This window comes from Pseudorca crassidens, chromosome 1 (assembly GCF_039906515.1).
Source record: "Pseudorca crassidens isolate mPseCra1 chromosome 1, mPseCra1.hap1, whole genome shotgun sequence".
Lineage (NCBI taxonomy): Eukaryota > Metazoa > Chordata > Mammalia > Artiodactyla > Delphinidae > Pseudorca > Pseudorca crassidens.
Window position 1 is genome coordinate 48,687,737 of NC_090296.1, and position 18,574 is coordinate 48,706,310.

Consider the following 18,574-nt stretch of genomic DNA (forward strand, 5'->3'; position numbering starts at 1 on the left):
GTCCTAATTCCTGGAACCCGTGAAAATGCTATTTTACATGGCAAAAGGGACTTTGGTGATATGATTAAGTTAAAGATCTTGAGATGGGGAGATTGTTCTGGATTATCCAGGTGGACACAGTTTAATCACAAGGGTCTTTAAAAGAGGGAGGCCGGGGGTCAGAGAAGAAGATGTGACAATGGAAGCATAGGTTATAGTGATGCAACCATAAGTCAAGGAATGCAGGTAACCTCTAGAAGCACACGGAAAAGGCAAGGAAATGGAATTTCTCCCAGAGCCTCCAGAAGGACGGCAGCCCTGCCAACCCATTTCAGACTTCTGATCTCCAGAATTGTAAACTAAGAAATTTGCTTCTTTAAGCCACTAAGTTTGTGGTAATTTGTTACAGCATCAACAGGACATTAATACAGCTTTTACTTCATTTAATTCATTGTCTACTGGCTGAGAGAATGGCTGTGTTTTCCTGCTCCTCAGTTCATGTGGCAAAACACGGCCTCCCCAGAGCACCCAAGCTTACGTGTCGCACACAGATTCTGACTCAACCCTCTTGGTTCCATTTCCAAATTCTAGAAAGAGAATGTGATCCGGTTGGCTGGGGTCAGAGGCTCCCACTCTGGATGGTAAGCCAAAACCAGGGTGTAGGGTCACACAGAATAAGCAAGGCTGCCAAGAAACCACCCCCACGGGTGGGCTGGGCAGCTCCCGGAGAAGAGAAGCAGAGCAGACACCTCAATCAGGTACCTACTACATTGTTAACGCCTTCATTTACTGACTTCCTAAATCTGAAATTTTATTTTACAAATTCCATGTGTTGGGGGTATTGCAGATTGATCCCACTAATGGTTTCATGCCTCTCTCTATACCTTTTGGTAGTGTCCTTCTAACCAGATCTGACCTTGGCCACATGTCTTGCTTTGGCCGATGGGACAATAGCAAGCAATGCAAATGGTCTTGTAGAAGTACTTGTATATTTCTGCTTCTTCTCTTGGAGCCTTACCCTTGTCCTAAGAGCAGGCCCAGGCCAGCCTACTGGAAGATGAGAGGCCATGCGGCACAGAGCCAAGTCATCCCAGCGGAGGCCATCCTAACCAGCCAGTCCCCACCCCACCTAAGTGCTGACCACAGATACCTAAGCGCCCCCACTAGCCCAGCTCAGATTAGCATAATTGCTGAGCCAACCCCTAGACTCATGAACAAGAATAGATGTTACTGTTGAATGCCACTGAGGTTTCACGTTGTGACACAGCATTACTGTGGCAACAGATAATTGATATTTCCTTCATTCAATTGCCCTCAAGGCTGATTCTAATTATCTTAGACAAAAATTGGCTTTCAGCATCTCAGCCAGAGATCAGACCTGAAGTACCAGAAGAGTAGGAAGGCAGATTAATGTGTTTTGCAGGTTTCCTATTTATCCAGCCCCCTGGCACTCTGCTAAGTGCTCTCACAAAGCCTACCTCATTAGAGCCTCATGAACACTCTGTGAGGCGGGTTTGTTTATAGATGAGGAAATTGAAGCTCAGTGAGTTAAGTAACTTGCTCAAGGTTGCTTCCATACTATATCCAAGAGTGAAGATTTGATCCCAGCTCTGTCTGTTGCAAAGCCTCCTCCTGACCTCAGGCCACTGTTCGGTGCCCAGCATGTAGATGGTAGCAAATAAAAATATAGGACTCTTAAGTTTGAACTTCTGGTAAAAAATTATTTATTGTTTATTGGAAGTTCAAATTAATCAATGTCCTGTATTTTTTTTTTTTTGCTGTACACGGGCCTCTCACTGTTGTGGCCTCTCCCGTTGCGGAGCACAGGCTCCGGATGCGCAGGCTCAGCAGCCATGGCTCACGGACCCAGCCGCTCCGTGGCATGTGGGATCTTCCCGGACCGGGGCACGAGCCCGTGTCCCCGGCATCGGCAGGCAGACTCTCAACCACTGCACCACCAGGGAAGCCCAATGTCCTGTATTTTACCTGGCAACTCTACCAACGTGAAGCTCACTTTTTGGTGAGGGAGAGATCTATAGTATGTATGGCAGGTCTCATTCCATCCTAGTAAGAATACATTTGAAAATAACCAATTGTTATACCTGCAGAAGTCATGCATGCTCCGAGGGCTTACAAGGGAAGGAGGCTGAGGCCTTACTCTCACACTCCCAAGAGCCTCTTTGTATGTTTTGTGAAAGCAGCGTCATATGATCGGATTTTCTAGCAGAAGAACAGCTGCATTAGAATGGGGAACCATTTCTTGAGGAAGTGACACCTGAGATGAGATCTTATAAGAAAAAGGAGCTAGCCAAGCAAGGATCTAGAGGAAGAACACGCTAGGAAAAGGGAATGCTCTTGTGGCAAAGGTATTTGAGAAATAAAAGTAATGCTAGTACTGCTGAGATGGAACCGAAATGGAAGAGGAGTAAGATGTGGCCCGAGGGGCAGCGTCAGAGCACGGAGTGCTCTGTAGACCATGGTGAAGGAGAACTGTATTCTCAGTGGGATGGATAAATATTGGAGAGCTTTAAATATGGGAGGAATGTGATCTGATTTTTAGTACTAAGGGTCACTGTGGATGTTCTGTGAAGAGACCATGAGCCAGTGCAGGGTGAGTGTGGTTGACAAAAGCAGAAGTAAGGGGACCAGTTAGAAGTAGTTCCTGAGAGAGATAGGAGATGGGGCCAACGGTGCCAGAGTGGATGGATTTGGGGTATATTAGTGGGGTGGACCTGGAAGTACTTGCTGATGGATTACAGGTAGGGAGTGAGAAAAAATGAGGAATGAAAGAAGATTTTGGCCTGAGCAGCACAGTGGATGCTGTGCAATTTAATAACATGGGGAAGCCTGCGGAAGGAACAGGGCTGGAGTGGAAGAATAGGGTTCCGCTTTGACCATGTTAAGTCTGAGATGTTTAAGAGACACCCGAGAGGGACTAACAGGGAGTCAGCTGAACTGTCATTCTTTCCTTCCTTTGTCTGTATGTCCTGTCTTTCTTTTGCTCCATGTAAATCCAGAAACAGAACTCAGCACATCTCTTAGATCCTTGAATAGAATTCAGTCACACAGAAAAGCATTAAGGAGCAATGTAAACTGAAGACTTCGTTCAGGAGATGGGGGAGGCATTTCATGTCATAAATCCCATAGCAAACAGCTTAAACACCAATGAGACAATTGTCTCCCAAAGGCCCTTCCTGGTCTTTGGCCACATCTTCACAAGAGTTTTCTCTCTCTGATCTTTCTTTTATGTAGCATACCCAGTGTCTCAGGCTCTTTTTCAAAAGTATTTCTGCTGTGCGCTGACCTCCTTCAGATTGCAAATTTCTCTCTCTGCAATTAGACAGAACTGTTCAACTCTGCCACCTTGCTTATACCCAAATTTACACACTCAAGCCATCACACTGATTAGCAAAGAAAGTCTCCCTTAGGTACCGAGGTCCATCCACCCTAAAAATTAGAAGCTTTAGGGTTATAAATGAAAGTATTTCCTGTTTTGTAAGTATGTGTATGTATACGCATTCATAAAAATGAATATCTTGTCCTTGTCCTTCAATATAAAGAATTGTCCTTTAGACATAGATGAATTATTCATGAGCTATTTATCATTAGAGATTTTAGTGTTAGATGTTTTTTTCCCATAATCACAGTAGTTGTGCTTATGATTCTTCATATGTTCTCTTGATTGAGGATGATTTGAATCCTAGTATTTTTAGTTCTTTTTTGTTGTTTTCTTATTCAGTCTTCTAAGGGCAGAGGGTAGGACATGCTTCCTGTGTTTGGGTTAGGTAAGGCAAACCATGATCCATGGGGTCATCTGATGTCTGCACTATTCTCTACAGATACCAACTAGGTGCCAGGTCTCGTGCTAAATAAGTAGCTCCAAGTCTCTGCTGCCAAGAAGTTTACATTCTCAAAGGGAAGGTTGTGTTCTAGAAAAATCTGGATGATGAGATGAAGGAAAAAGATTACGAATTTTATCTTGTACTTTGCTTAATGCGTAAGGACACCCTCCTTATTTCAGAAAGGCTGCTGTGCAAATAACAGTCACCCGCAGACGTAGAGAATGGACTTGAGGACACGGGGAGGGGGAAGGGTAAGCTGGGACGAAGTGAGAGAGTGGCATGGACATATATACACTACCAAACGTAAAATAGATAGCTAGTGGGAAGCAGCCGCGTAGCATAGGGAGATCAGCTCGGTGCTTTGTGACCACCTAGAGGGGTGGGATAGGGAGGGTGGGGGGGAGACCCAAGAGGGAGGGGATATGGGGATGTATGTATACGTATAGCTGATTCACTTTGTTATACAGCAGAAACTAACACACCATTGTAAAGCAATTATACTCCAACGAAGATGTTAACAAAACCCGAAAAACCAAAAACAAATAACAGCCACCAGTGCAACCAAATAGAAATCCCATTTTAATGTCACATTTACTGACACACAATATTTATAAAGTTGCAGTGATTCTTAGGAACAGAATTCCCTGTCTTACCTCCTGTGGTAAGGTTCAAAAAGCTCAAGAACGCTAAGTCAGGGCTTCTGCCAGCTAGCCCAGCATTAGGGAGGAGTGTTTATTAGTTCCAAAAAGTAGCATGTAAATCAAACATTCCTACGGGCTGAGCAGGCAGCAGTCTGGATGCAGCACGGCAAGACAGAGATCTCAATTGTGGGACCGCTGAGCCTCTTAGCCTCTCTGCCAAGAAGCTGTCGTTTCTGAAAGACTGTTTGAATGGCGACTCAATATAAAGCCCAGAAAACCAATAGCAAATCTGTTAAATAAGTGGTGGTAACATTTTCCATTCGTTATTCTTCAGAAAACATGAGCTGGTGTCAGGACATAGCCTCAAAAGTCAATGAGCTGGAGATCACTTTTTTTCCCAGTTGTAATTATGATAGCTAAGGTAATCTAAAAAACTATGTCTGATCAAACCAATGACATTATGTCCCATATCAGATTCAAGTCAATGAGCAACTAAATGAAACTTGGGTCTATGAAAAATAGTGGGAGAACCAGGAATGGGTGATAGCTTTTGTTCTGGATTTGTCGTTTGGCTGCCTTCTCTGGGAGAGAAACAGGAATTGCCCTGAGTCAATAGCAGCACACATTGTCCTGGGCAAATGGACAAGTGTCTGGGCGTGTCACTGTCCAGGGATCTCTGACCTCTGACTAGGGAGTATCATTAAAGTTGTCATTATGCGGCTTCTCCTGCAAAAAAACAACCTGGCTGCTTGCTTTGCTTGGATCATCTCTCTCTCTCTCTCTCACACACACACACACACACATACACACACTTATTTAGTTGATTTTCTCACTGTGACAAAATTTATACGTTTACGTACTTAGTCTTTGCAGAGTTGCTTCTTACGTTATTTCTCCATATTAATAGACTATTGGTTATTTTATTCTGAACAATTTCAGACTCACAGAAAGCACGGAAAGTAATAAAGATGTTGGTGCCCCCTATTCAGAATTAACACTTATTAACAATGTGTTTTATTTGCTGCAGATTTTGTAAGACATTAGAATTAGAGACAATATCCCTTTTGTGCCATCCTATTTCCTCCCTTCCATCCCCAGAGAGAAACACCATAAGAAAGTTACTGGGTGTTCTTTCCTTCTAAGATTTTGTACCTTCACTACAGATGTCTGCATTGATAGCAACATTTGGTTCACTTTGTATGTTTAAAAATTTAACACAAGTATCAGTTTATCCTAAAAATCAGTTTGAAATTTGTCTTTTTTCACTCAACTTTGTTTTTGAGACCTACCCATAGGTAAGCATTTAGATCTAGTTTATTCATTCATTCTAATTGATGTAGGGGTAGTCCACAGTTTATTTGTCCACTTATTTAAAGCTGTTTCCTCCCCGCCTCCTTTTGACAATAATAAAGAATGCTCCTGTGAGCATATATGTACACATCTCCTTGTTCCCAAACAATGTTCTCTATGGTATATTTCTAGAAGTGGAATTGCTAGTTGGTACATACCATATACAGACTTTTACCTTTATCGGCTATTGCCAAATTAGCCTCCAGAGTTACTCCAATGTGCATTATTGACCATGCGTTAGAGATGCCATTTCCTTACATCATCACTAATACAAGGTATTATCAGTCTTTTAAAGTATTACTTGTCCGATAGGGTGCAAAATGTGTTTTCATTTGCATTTTCCTAATTACTGATGGGGCCAAATATTTTTCATATATTTTTTTTGCCATTTAGGTTCTCTCTTCTATACATTGCCTGACCATGTCCTTGCTCTTTTTCCCATTGTATTATTTGTATTTCCTTGTAGATCTACACAAGTTCTTTTTAATATTCTTGATAGATTATCCTTTTGGGCTGCATGAGTGGCAAAGGTCTTTTAGGGTTTGTGGTTTCTCTTTTCACATTATTTATGGAGTCTTTAAATGTATAGGATTATTACATTTTAATGTATACAATCTATCATTTGTGTTTTCTATTGTGATAAAAGACACACAGCATAAAAGTTACCACTAGTGACATTTAGTACATTTACAATGATGAGAAATCATCATTGTTATCTAGTTCCAGTATATTTTTATGACTCTAAAAGGGACCCCACACCCATTAAGCAGTGACTCCCTGTTCTGCCCCAATCCAGGCCCTGGCAACCACTAATCTGCTTTCTGTCTTTCTGACCTACTTTGCCCACTCTGGATATTTCATGTGAATGGAACTATACAATATGTGGCCTGTTGTGACTGGCACATTTCGCTTAGCATGAGGTTCATCCATGTTGTAGCAGGTATCAGTACTTCATTCCTTTCCATGGCTGAATAACATTGATTTGTACGGATATACCGCATTATGCTTATTCTTTCATCAGATAATGAGCATTTGGACTGTTTCCATGGTTCAGCTATTGTGAATAGTGCTGCTATGAACACTGACATACAATTATCTGTTTGAGTCTCTGTTTTCAAGTTTTGGGGTATATTCCTAGGAATGGAATTGCTGGGTCATATGGGAATTCTATGTTTAGCTTTTTGTGGGACTCCCAAAATGTCTTCCACAATAGTTGCACCATTTTACATTCCTACCAGCAATGTATGAGGGATCTAATTTCTCCACATCTTCACAAACACTTGTTATTTTCCATTAAAAAAATTATTTTGATTGCCATTCTAGTGCGTGTGAGTGGTATCTCACTGTGGTTTTCACACACCCACAAATACCACAAAAAGTATTGATTGGAATTGCATGAAATTTATAGATAAATTTGGTGAGAATTGATACCTGTACATTATTGAGTCTTCCCACTCATGACCATAATATAACTTTACATTTAGTCAGTCTTTTATATCTTTCACTTAAGTATTATAATTATCTCCATACAAGTCTTTCACATCTTTTGATAGATTTATTCTGAGGTACTTTGTAGTTTTTGTTGTTCATTTTTAAAAATGATATATAATTTACATTTAATATTATATATTTAATTTTTTAAAACTCTATTTTCTCATTTGTCATTGTTTGTGTATACGAACACTATAGGTTTTTCCAAATTAATCTATTCTTCCCAGAAAACTTGCTGAACTTTAAAAAAATTATTCTAATAATCTGTCTAAAGTGCCTCTTGGATTTTCCATATAGACACTCATTATTTACAAACAATGTGTCTTCCTCTTTAGTTCTCATACTTGTTGTTTCTGTTTCTTGTCTAACTCCATTGCTTAGGCTTCCAAGCCAATAATAGAGTAAGGCAGTGACAGTATTTCCTTCTTATTCTGGTCAACTGACTGTGTAGTTATATATGTTTTCCTCTATTTTGAATAATGAAACAACCTGTACTGTTCTGGGGATAGCCTGTCCAAACCATGGAGACAAGATACCTCTTTACACTGTCAGTTCTACAAAGATCTCTCTAGAATGAGCCTCCATCTTTGTACTAGTTTTCCTTGGCCCAAGAGACAGCCTCCTTGGGAAAGTTGGTAGACTCACCCTTACAAACCTTGATTATGGTATCAAGTTAAAAATATTCCCAAAGGGAGCTAGAAGCTAGATAAATCTTAATAAGAGTATTATCTTTTTTTTTTTTTGCGGTACACGGGCCTCTCACTGTTGTGGCCTCTCCCGTTGTGGAGCACAGACTCCGGACGCGCAGGCTCAGCGGCCATGGATCACGGGCCCAGCCGCTCCACGGCATGTGGGATCTTCCCAGACCGGGGCACAAACCCGTGTCCCCTGCATCGGCAGGCAGACTCCCAACCACTGTGCCACCAGGGAAGCCTGAGTATTATCTCTTTTTAGGATCTCTTTCATCAGTTGAGGAGATCTAGACTAGATATCTAGGATACCTTTTATGGGACTCCCACATCTCCTCAATGATGTGAGTGACCTGCAGAAGACCTGTGCCCTCCAGAGCAGCATGTGAGCTTGGCCCAGGATTTGAACAAGCTGAATAAGGAAATCCAGCCCCTTGTTGGAGGCACTGTGGGCCCAGCTGCTGTCCCAAGGAGATCTGGGAGGAGGTGGGAAACTAGGGGCCCAACCACTCCTTTCCCATGCCAACAAAGTGAACTGGCAAACCCACAGCAATTGCATGAACTGCAATTGTACCTGACCTAACAGCAACATTCTAAGCTTAAACGTGGCTGCTGCTTCACTTCTGCCTTCCAAATCTGGCAAAAAGTTCTCTTGTGACCAGCCTGACCCCAGAGCCATGCAGAGAAGGGAACTGTGGGAAACGGTTAAAGCTTAACTACACTGAGAATAAAAAGTCACCACAATGTTGTCTTGCTAGATAATCAGAAAGTATCTTACGTATATTACATCTTCTTGACAGTATACAGAATGCCTTCACTGGGCCAAATTTTAAAATTTTTAATAAAAGTCTTTTAAGGGTTCTTCTGAAAAATATTTCTTGTGTTCCAACATTGGATGTTATCCATTATATTTTCTAGAGCCATCAAATCCTTTTGGAAGTACAATGGATACAAAAAAATAAAAACAGTATTCCCATGAGTATCTTTGATTTTCACAGGACTTTCCAAATAAAAGTCTAAAGAAGAATCCTTTTAATCAACACCTGCATTTCCAGAGAAGAATCCTCTCAGTGAACATTTTTTATTTACTGATGTTTGGAAACAAGATATACAGTCATAATGATCTCTTCATGAAGAAAGCAGAGGCTCTTTTCTTATGTGTGTCTTTCCTAATTTCTCTTTTCTGTTACTGTTTCAGTCAAAGTTAAATGTCTATGTTAGTCCTAATTCTTGGTTAAGAATTCTTCTCTCCAAGTCTGTCATACAGAGTGAAGTAAGTCAGAAAGAGAAAGACAAATACCGTATGCTAACACATATATATGGAATTTAAGAAAAAAAAATGTCATGAAGAACCTAGGGGTAAGACAGGAATAAAGACACAGACCTACTGGAGAATGGACTTGAGGATATGGGGAGGGAGAAGGGTGAGCTGTGACAGGGCGAGAGAGAGGCATGGACATATATACACTACCAAACGTAAGGTAGATAGCTAGTGGGAAGCAGCCACATGGCACAGGGATATCGGCTTGGTGCTTTGTGACCGCCTGGAGGGGTGGGATAGGGAGGGTGGGAGGGAGGGAGACACAAGAGGGAAGAGATATGGGAACATATGTATATGTATAACTGATTCGTTTTGTTATAAAGCAGAAACTAACACACCATTGTAAAGCAATTATACCCCAATAAAGATGTTAAAAAAAAATCTAGAAACAATAAATGCCGGAGAGGGTGTGGAGAAAAGGGAACACTCTTGCACTGCTGGTGGGAATGTGAATTGGTTCAGCCACTATGGAGAACAGTATGGAGGTTCCTTATAAAACTACAAATAGGACTACCATATGACCCAGCAATCCCACTACTGGGCATATACCCTGAGAAAACCCAAATTCAAAAAGAGTCATGTACGAAAATATTCATTGCAGCTCTATTTACAATAGCCCAGAGATGGAAACAACCTAAGTGCCCATCATCAGATGAATGGAAAAAGAAGATGTGGCACATATATACAATGGAATATTACTCAGCCATAAAAAGAAATGAAATTGAGCTATTTGTAATGAGGTGGATAGATCTAGAGTCTGTCACACAGAGTGAAGTAAGTCAGAAAGAGAAAGACAAATACCGTATGCTAACACATATATATGGAATTTAAGAAAAAAAATGTCATGAAGAACCTAGGGGTAAGACAGGAATAAAGACACAGACCTACTGGAGAATGGACTTGAGGATATGGGGAGGGGGAAGGGTGAGCTGTGACAGGGCGAGAGAGAGGCATGGACATATATACACTACCAAACGTAAGGTAGATAGCTAGTGGGAAGCAGCCACATGGCACAGGGATATCGGCTTGGTGCTTTGTGACCGCCTGGAGGGGTGGGATAGGGAGGGTGGGAGGGAGGGAGACGCAAGAGGGAAGAGATATGGGAACATATGTATATGTATAACTGATTCACTTTGTTATAAAGCAGAAACTAACACACCATTGTAAAGCAATTATACCCCAATAAAGATGTTTTAAAAAAAAAACAACATAAAAAAAAAAAAAGAATTCTTCTCTCCAAATAAATAGTCTGAGTAACAAACAAAACTTTTGGATAAAGATTTAAAGTGGAAGCCTACTAAAAACTTTTTTGTATATGGTATTTGACCTAGTTCATTATTTATGTCACTATTTTGAGGTCTTATCTTGAATTCATAAGAAATTCAAACCATAGTTTCTAGTTTTAACTCCTGGGGTATTGTTCTTTGGCATAAGAAACACAAATGCCTATCAGATATCAGTTTTATTTTATGTTTTTCCCTGAGAAAACTTCATGTAAAATAATAGTTAACGCCATTATTTGTGAGATATAACTTACACTCTGAAAATTTTCCTGGAATATATAATTCTGTGGGTTCCTTATTTAAAGTTATTGCTGAGTTAAAAGATGATACAACTGGTTCACAAAGATTCATCTGACTGAATTGGGGTTAAGTGGTTTTTGTTTTTTTTCTTAAAAGTTGGGTACTGTTTGTAAGATTATTTTCAGGGGAACAAACAACTAGTCTGAAGTATATGTTTTCTATCTGTATTCATTTTCTTTTGCAGATTTGGATTTGGGTCATGATACAATTCCACAAGTATTAGTGAGACGTGTATTACCATAATTAGGATCTCACAAGCTATAGTTGACATGGAATGGGATGAATTCCTTTTAGTAATGTAAAAGAAAACATTTTAGGGCTTCCCTGGTGGCGCAGTGGTTGAGAGTCTGCCTGCTGATGCAGGGGACACAGGTTCGTGCCCCAGTCTGGGAAGATCCCACATGCCGTTGAGCGGCTGGGCCTGTGAGCCATGGCCGCTGAGCCTGCGCGTCCGGAGCCTGTGCTCCGCAACGGGAGAGGCCACAACAGTGAGAGGCCCGTGTACCGCAAAAAAAAAAAAAAAAAGACAGGTGTGTACCAGGACAGGGAGATAGAGGCACTGCAGACTCAGGGACAAGGTGAGACCAGGCATGGAGAAGTGAAACCAGAAGCACCTCAGCACTGAGACAGGAGCCAGGGGGTGCATGAGGTAAGAGCAGGGAGCGAGCGGACCCAGCCATCCGTGCTCATCTGCTAAGGAGCTTGGTTCTCACCCTCAGAATGATAGGGGCCAATGACGTTAGGAAACTGGCGACTTAGGAACGAACTGGTTCTGGACCATAGTCACAGGTTGGACTCCTAGGTTCTATAGGTGCAATGTTATAGAGTGGGGTTCTATTCCTGGAAACATCTTTCATGAGAAGAGAAACCCCAATCATGAAAATAAACAGAAAAGAAATAATACAGAAAGATATGCTTTTACAAATGTGTATTAAGAGCTACGTAGTGAAGGCTACTTTCAGGGCTCTTTGGCTTTGTTTTGTCTTTTTGCATGAATTGTGCTAAAGTTGTCTTCTTTTCCTTGTAAATCTCTCTGTAGCAAACATGGGAATATTTTATTTTTCCAAAGATCTTTGGCCTCAATTAAAAATTAGGGTCCTTTGTGCCTAAACTGCTAGCTGACAATTAGATTCATTCATTAACTTAATATTTATTGAACCCCCTGCTACATGAGATATTGTTTTAATGGTAAACAAAAAGGATGAACATCCTGCCATCATGGAGATTTTTTTCTACTTGGAGAGAAAGACAATAAGTGCACACACACACACACACACACACACACTAATGCTAGGTACTGAGAAGGGTGAAAAGGGTGGTAAAGAAAAATGAATAGACTGCAGGGAGGGGGAAAAGAGTGATGGGAATATTTTATAGGGTTATTTTATATAAGTCAAAAAAGACTTGGCTGTGGAAGTGATATTTGAATGAAATGAGACAGTCTGGGGAAAGAAGTGCATGAACGCCTCCAAATGTCTGGGTGGGACAGGTGCTCAAGTCACTACTTCTTTGGTGATTCTTTGCTGTGAACACAGATGTAGTTCCAACCAGCTACATCACCTCTGTCAGGGTCCCCAGTCATCCTCAGTCTTGTTGGTAACATCTGTCAAAGTCATTAGGTGGCCACAAATAGGATGAAGTTGGTGTGCTGGCACTGGTGGTAGGGTTGGTGGTGCTGGCGGTCTGCGTGTGTGTGTGTGTGTGTGTGTGTGTGTGCGCGCGCACCTCTTATGATAAGAAATCTTTGAACAGCAGGGGGTTGGAACTCAATACACGATAAATATGGGATCTTAATAACATGATCATTTAAAACATCACTCATGATAAAAACCACCAGCATTTTTTAAAGCATGTACCGTGTGTTAGACATTGCTTTAAGTATTTTATGTGACATATCCTTTGATTCTTTCAGAAATTCTGTGAGATGGGCAAGTACCTCATGATAGAGGTGAGAAAAGAGGCTTAGAAAGTCTCTTAGTAACTTGTTCAAGGTTACACAGTAAGGGGCAAAGGCAGGGTTTGAAATGTGGTCTAACTTCAAAGTCCAAACTTTATACCAACCATTGTGCAATTCAGTCTCCAAGGGCAATGCGCTGGTGGCAGCGTGGAGGGCGGGCAGGGAAGGATATGAGTGCTAAACAGAACAAGGCAGCACTTCTGACTAATTTCCTGACAACCTCCTCCCTCACCTGGGTATCCTGTTACGTAGTCCCTAGAGTAAACAGAACCCTTCTATGCTTTTGAGCAGAGATTTATGATTGACAGGAAAAGTGAGAAGACAGATTTCCCATGAGGAAAAGGTCTTGTGGAAATTCATCTTTAAGAATAATTAGTCTCCATTTGTGAGATTTCAAACCTTGTTGCACTTGTGCAGGTTGAATCGAGAAACAAGAAGGATGAAGGAGGGCTACCCTATAGATAAGGATAAACTAGTGATTCTGAGGATGCTGGGAAAGCCCACAGTTCAAATAATCACAATATGGGATTGGACCTCTGGTGGATAAACCATGTTTTCTTTTAATCACTTTTTTAAATATCTAAAATTGTCATTAAGTCGATGCTGAAATAATCGTATTTCCCTCCAAAATAACTCATGTAAATTTAAATAACTGTTCATAACTGCAAATGTGTGTAGTTTCTTTTTTTTCTAATGGGAACATGATGATAGGTATATAAATTCTTTAAGCCAAACCATTAGCATTATACTAGTGCTTAGCCTCACTTGCTGGTGAACAGGTTGGAAAGGTCAAGATAAAAACTCTTACAAAGAGCAGCTTTATGGACCACAGCGTTCACCAGCCAGTAAGACAGCTATCATTAACATTCAGTATCATTAGTATTAGTTCTTGTTTTCATTTCACTGATAATTACTCACAGCAGAAAAACAGAATCTATGAGGAAAAATGAATCAGAGTGATAGAAATTAAATTCTGATTTTAGTTTACCCTTGTTAATGCCTCCCTATGTACAACAAATATGACATTTTTTTGTTTTCTTCCTCTTGCACAGTGTGCCTGCTGTTTTATTTTTTAATTTTTTAAATGTTGAAACAATTATAAGCTCACGGAAACATTGGAAGTACAGTACACATAACTTTTTTCCCTTAAATTATTTGAGATTAGGTTTCAGAGGTGATGCATCATCACCTGCTGAATACTTCGGTGTGTGTCTCCAAAGACATTCTCTTTCCTTTGGAACCACAGGTTCCTTTGGAACCTCTTATGGCCCCTCACTCCTTGAGCGCTTCCTTTTTTCTCGTACAATAAGATGTCCCTGGGTCATCTCACACTTTCTCTGCCCCAGGTCTGGAATCAGACATTTCTCCAAGGAGCCCTGGTTCCTTCTAGAGGAAAGTGGCATTTAGAAATCAAGATCCTTGTGCTAGGTGTGCTCATTGCTATAGCGCAAGGAATCCCAGTTTCTCTCAGTGGACGAGACAGAGAAAACACAAGCACATTTACATATGTATTTAGTTCTATATTTATCTTTATAGATTGAAAAATATGAGTTAATACCAATACCCCCAATTCCAATCCAGCACTACAGAGTTCATTCTAACTTTTCTGTTTATATTTCTCCAACAGTGACAAGCCTGGTTTCCATTATCCTTAATGTATTTGCTTGTTTGATAAATCCCTCTGTTAGTAGCCAGTCTCTCATCCCTGCCATCACCCCTCCCTACACCTCTATCTTGGGCTCAAGCTCTCACTCCCCAATCTGAGCTCCCAGCTGCCCCATGTGGACACCATCCTCACTCTGCTTGGACTCTGACAGCTCACACCAGGCTGCCCCTACAGGTGCATGCCCTTCTCATTCTGCTCAGCTCCTAAGCCCGTCCCGGGGCCATCCCTTTACAAGGATGCCCTCGCCTCCCACTCAGGTCTGTCCTCCTGTACCAGTTCACCCCTGTGCATCAGCAGATAGCTTCCTCACCCCCTTGGGGATCTGATACCCCACACTGCCTCACTCTCCCTGTGTGGATAATCTCCTCACCCCCTTGGGGATCTGATACCCCATGCCAGGCTGCCTTTCTGTGGGGACGCTCTCCCCAGTCCACTAGGGCTCCGCATCCCACACCGCCCCACCCCCTTGTGGATGCATCCTCCCCCTGCCTGGGCTCTGACACGCCACACCAGCCTCCGTGCATGGGCTCCACGACCCTGCTTAGGCTCACACATCCCCCAGCTGCAGAAGCCAACCTTCCTCTACCCTACCTAATGGGCTTGGGATTGAGTTGTTCAGAGAGGAGGGGAAGAAAAAGAGGAGAAGGAAGTTGAACTATTTTGAGTCTTTCAGAGATGAATAGAGATTGTGTCCTTGACATTAGCCTTTCATTCACTCTTTAGTTCTTTCAACAAATATGTGTGTGTTTACATGTATATATATGTTTACATATATATATATATACACCTATAACATACCAGACAGTATCCTAGGTACTGCAAATATGGTGGTGATAAAAATGACAAGGTCCATGGCCCATGGAGTTTTCATTCCAGTGGAATATAGTCAGAAACAGAGGTCCATTACAGATCTCCATTTCTGTGGGATCCGTAGAATGATCCCTGGGCTTGAGATCAGAAAATGGTTTAATATATTTTTTTTTACTTTCCTTTTAAAGCTATATGATTTTGAATTAGTTGCTTAACTTTGACATCTGTTTTGTCATCTGAAAAAATGGGGACAATATCTACCTTACTGCATCATTTTGAAGATTAAATGAATATACATAAAACACTCAGTACATAGCATTGAATCATTTTCAAAATATCCGAAGAATAATATACTGAGTAAATTTTTAAAATAGAAGAAGACCCTGGAATCTGTAAGATACAATTGCAAGTGTATGGGACATCTGGCCGCCGCTGTAAGATACTATAACATTAGACGTCAAAACAAAACAGACAACAATCTCTCCCTCCTGGACCTCAGATTCTAGTGCAAGGACACAGACCATGAATGTTATAAATATGTCAACTTTGAGGTATGTTTAAGGTCACTCACGTTGGAACGTGATAGAGTGTGGGAAAGGGGAGGGGGTGTGTAAGGTGGGGGGGGAATTTTAGGAAGGGGGTCAGTGAAGGCCTCACTGAGAAGGCGTCACTAGAGTAACATTTTGAGGGAGGTGAGGAAGTGAAGAAGTGGGCTGTGGCTGACTGGGGGAAGAGCATTTATTCCAGGCAGAGACAACAGCCAGGGCAATGATCCTGAAACGGGAGCCTGCTGGTGTGCACCAGGCACAGTACGTGGGCTGGGTGGCTGGAGTTAGGAGCAGGGCAGAGAGGTGGGGGAGGGACCTCAGGAGTAGGGACACATCGTGCAGAGGGAAGATCTCATCCATCAGATGTCTGTATTCCAATCCCAGTTTCACCATTCTTAATGAACTTTTCGGGGTGTTGGTTTAAAAAACAGTGATCAAGGACTTCCCTGGTGGCACAGTGGTTAAGAATCCGCCTGCCAGGCTTCCCTGGTGGCGCAGTGGTTGAGAGTCCGCCTGCCGATGCAGGGGACGCGGGTTCGTGCCCTGGTCCGGGAAGATTCCCACATGCCGCGGAGTGGCTGGGCCCGTGAGCCATGGCCGCCGAGCCTGCGCGTCCAGAGCCTGTGCTCCGCAACGGGAGACGCCACAACAGTGAGAGGCCCGCGTACCGCAAAAAACAAACAAACAAACAACATCAACAACAACAACAAAAGAATCCGCCTGCCAATGCAGGGCACACAGGTTCGATCCCTGGTCCGGGAAGATCCCACATGCTGCAGAGCCACTAAGCCCGCGAGCCACAACTACTGAGCCCGCGTGCCTAGAGCCCGTGCTCTGCAACAAGAGAAGCCACCGCAATGAGAAGCCCGTGCACCGCAATGAAGAGTAGCCCCCACTTGCTGCAACTAGAGAAAGCCCGCGCACAGCAACGAAGACCCAACGCAAGCAAAAATAAATAAATAAATAAATTTATATTTTAAAAAATGTGATCGGGTTCTTTTCCCCATGTGTTTTGTCTCTTAATCCAAAATTCCTATTATGAAACATTTTAAATAGTATTTAAATAGCATTTTAACATGCTCGAGTAAGATAAACTAAAGGCAAGACATTATTTTTAAAAGGTTTTAATACTGATAACACAGGATAATTGTGCTTCCTCGCTTAGTATTTCTTTGCAGCCACTGTGGTTCACCATAACTTAATTGAGAACACAGAAGAAATTCGTAGAAGGTAGACAGGAATCTGACTCTCCCCACCTTCCTTAGTTTTCCAAACTGGCGTTTCACAAGAAAATGTGAACATCTGAGCTAGTGTTTCGTCTCAGAAGTGGGCGTCTGACTCGCTAGTCACCATAATAGGTAGTAAAGAGAATGAGGATCTCTAGTTTATAGTTAAGCTTGCTCTGCTTTTATCAGAACACCTACTCACACCAGAAAGATTCATTTTTACAGGTCAAAGAGTAGTACACCACAGTACTCAGCCTGGCGTGTTTTGGTTATCGTGTCTTTCATTTTACAAATAACTTGAGGACATTTACTTTTAAAAGCATAAAAAGTTAATGTTGAGTTTTTAAAGGTGTATGGCTTTTGTCTTGTTCCTCTAAGCTCTTAACAATGTGTACATGTTGAGTTTTTTAAGAGCTGAAAGATAATCTCAGCTATGTCTTCAAAGGTTTAATTGTGCAGCTGTTGAATGTTTGAATGTTTCATTTATCATGACAGATCAGGCACACTCTTAGGGCTGAGGTGGGCATTGGTCCGTTAATTCTAGCAAAAATATCATTTGATAACTAAAAGTAGTGAGTTCCGTTTTCAAGGAAAAAATTATTCTTTGGGGTCCAGCACTGGCACCTAGTTCCACATCATCTCAAGGTCCAAGTTGTCAACACAACAGACCAGGCTTGACTGATAAGTTCGAAGCTCCCCATCACTAGTCTACAGATTCAACCCAAGAACTCACAGGCTAATGACTAATGAGAAACCAAATGACTGTGTGGTCTCAGGCAGCAAGGTCATCGCCACAGCCATAATCATAAGGGTATCTTATGAGGACGTCCTTAGTGAGCAACTCACTTCCCTTCTGCATGCCCACTTTTCCTCTCTGTAAAGTAGAAAGCTGGTGCTTCTTCCATTTTTTGAACGATATAAAGGTATAACCCAGTTGCTCACAGAGCTTTGTAATCTCAGGTTACATTAATGGAAAGATAATGTCCAGATCAAGCCAGCAACTGACACATCAACACTAAGTCCTGGAAAGACTGGTTTAGAATTATTTCTTGATGTTTAGTTCTGGCCCAACATATTAAGACGGACATTGGTAACTTGGATAAGATCTGGAAGAGGGCACCAAAATGGTAGGGTGTCACATAAGGGACAGTTGAAGAAAGCAGGAAAGTTTTGCCTAGAGAAGTCTGGGGTGCTTCTGCACCTAGAACTCTACATTCTACCTGGGACTCTGGGTCCTCTACATTGTCCCATTGTGCCAATTTTCATTGCATTCTCTGAAATACGAACTCATCCCGCATACTTATTATCGTCTTCATTCTTGAGAGTTGCCCAGAGTTAATAGATGCCACGACCCCAGCTCCACGAGCGGCACTAAGAATGAGCAATCTGAGTCAGATGTGTGTGAAGAGGTCAGAGGGGCCATTGAACCAGGCATCTGAGAAAGTACTAATCCCTAACCTTATTTGCATTT

The 18,574-nt window shown here is 41.8% G+C and overlaps 1 protein-coding gene across 1 annotated transcript in view; it reads left to right on the top strand.

Moving 5' to 3' along the window:
• Positions 1 to 2,657: 2,657 nt before the first annotated feature.
• The window catches only part of LOC137206785 (uncharacterized), a 32,108-nt gene continuing 16,191 nt past the window's right edge, over positions 2,658 to 18,574 (top strand). The window contains exon 1 of the mRNA XM_067706266.1: positions 2,658 to 2,738. Coding sequence (XP_067562367.1) covers positions 2,658 to 2,738 — 81 coding nt within the window. The remainder of the gene's footprint in view (positions 2,739 to 18,574) is intronic.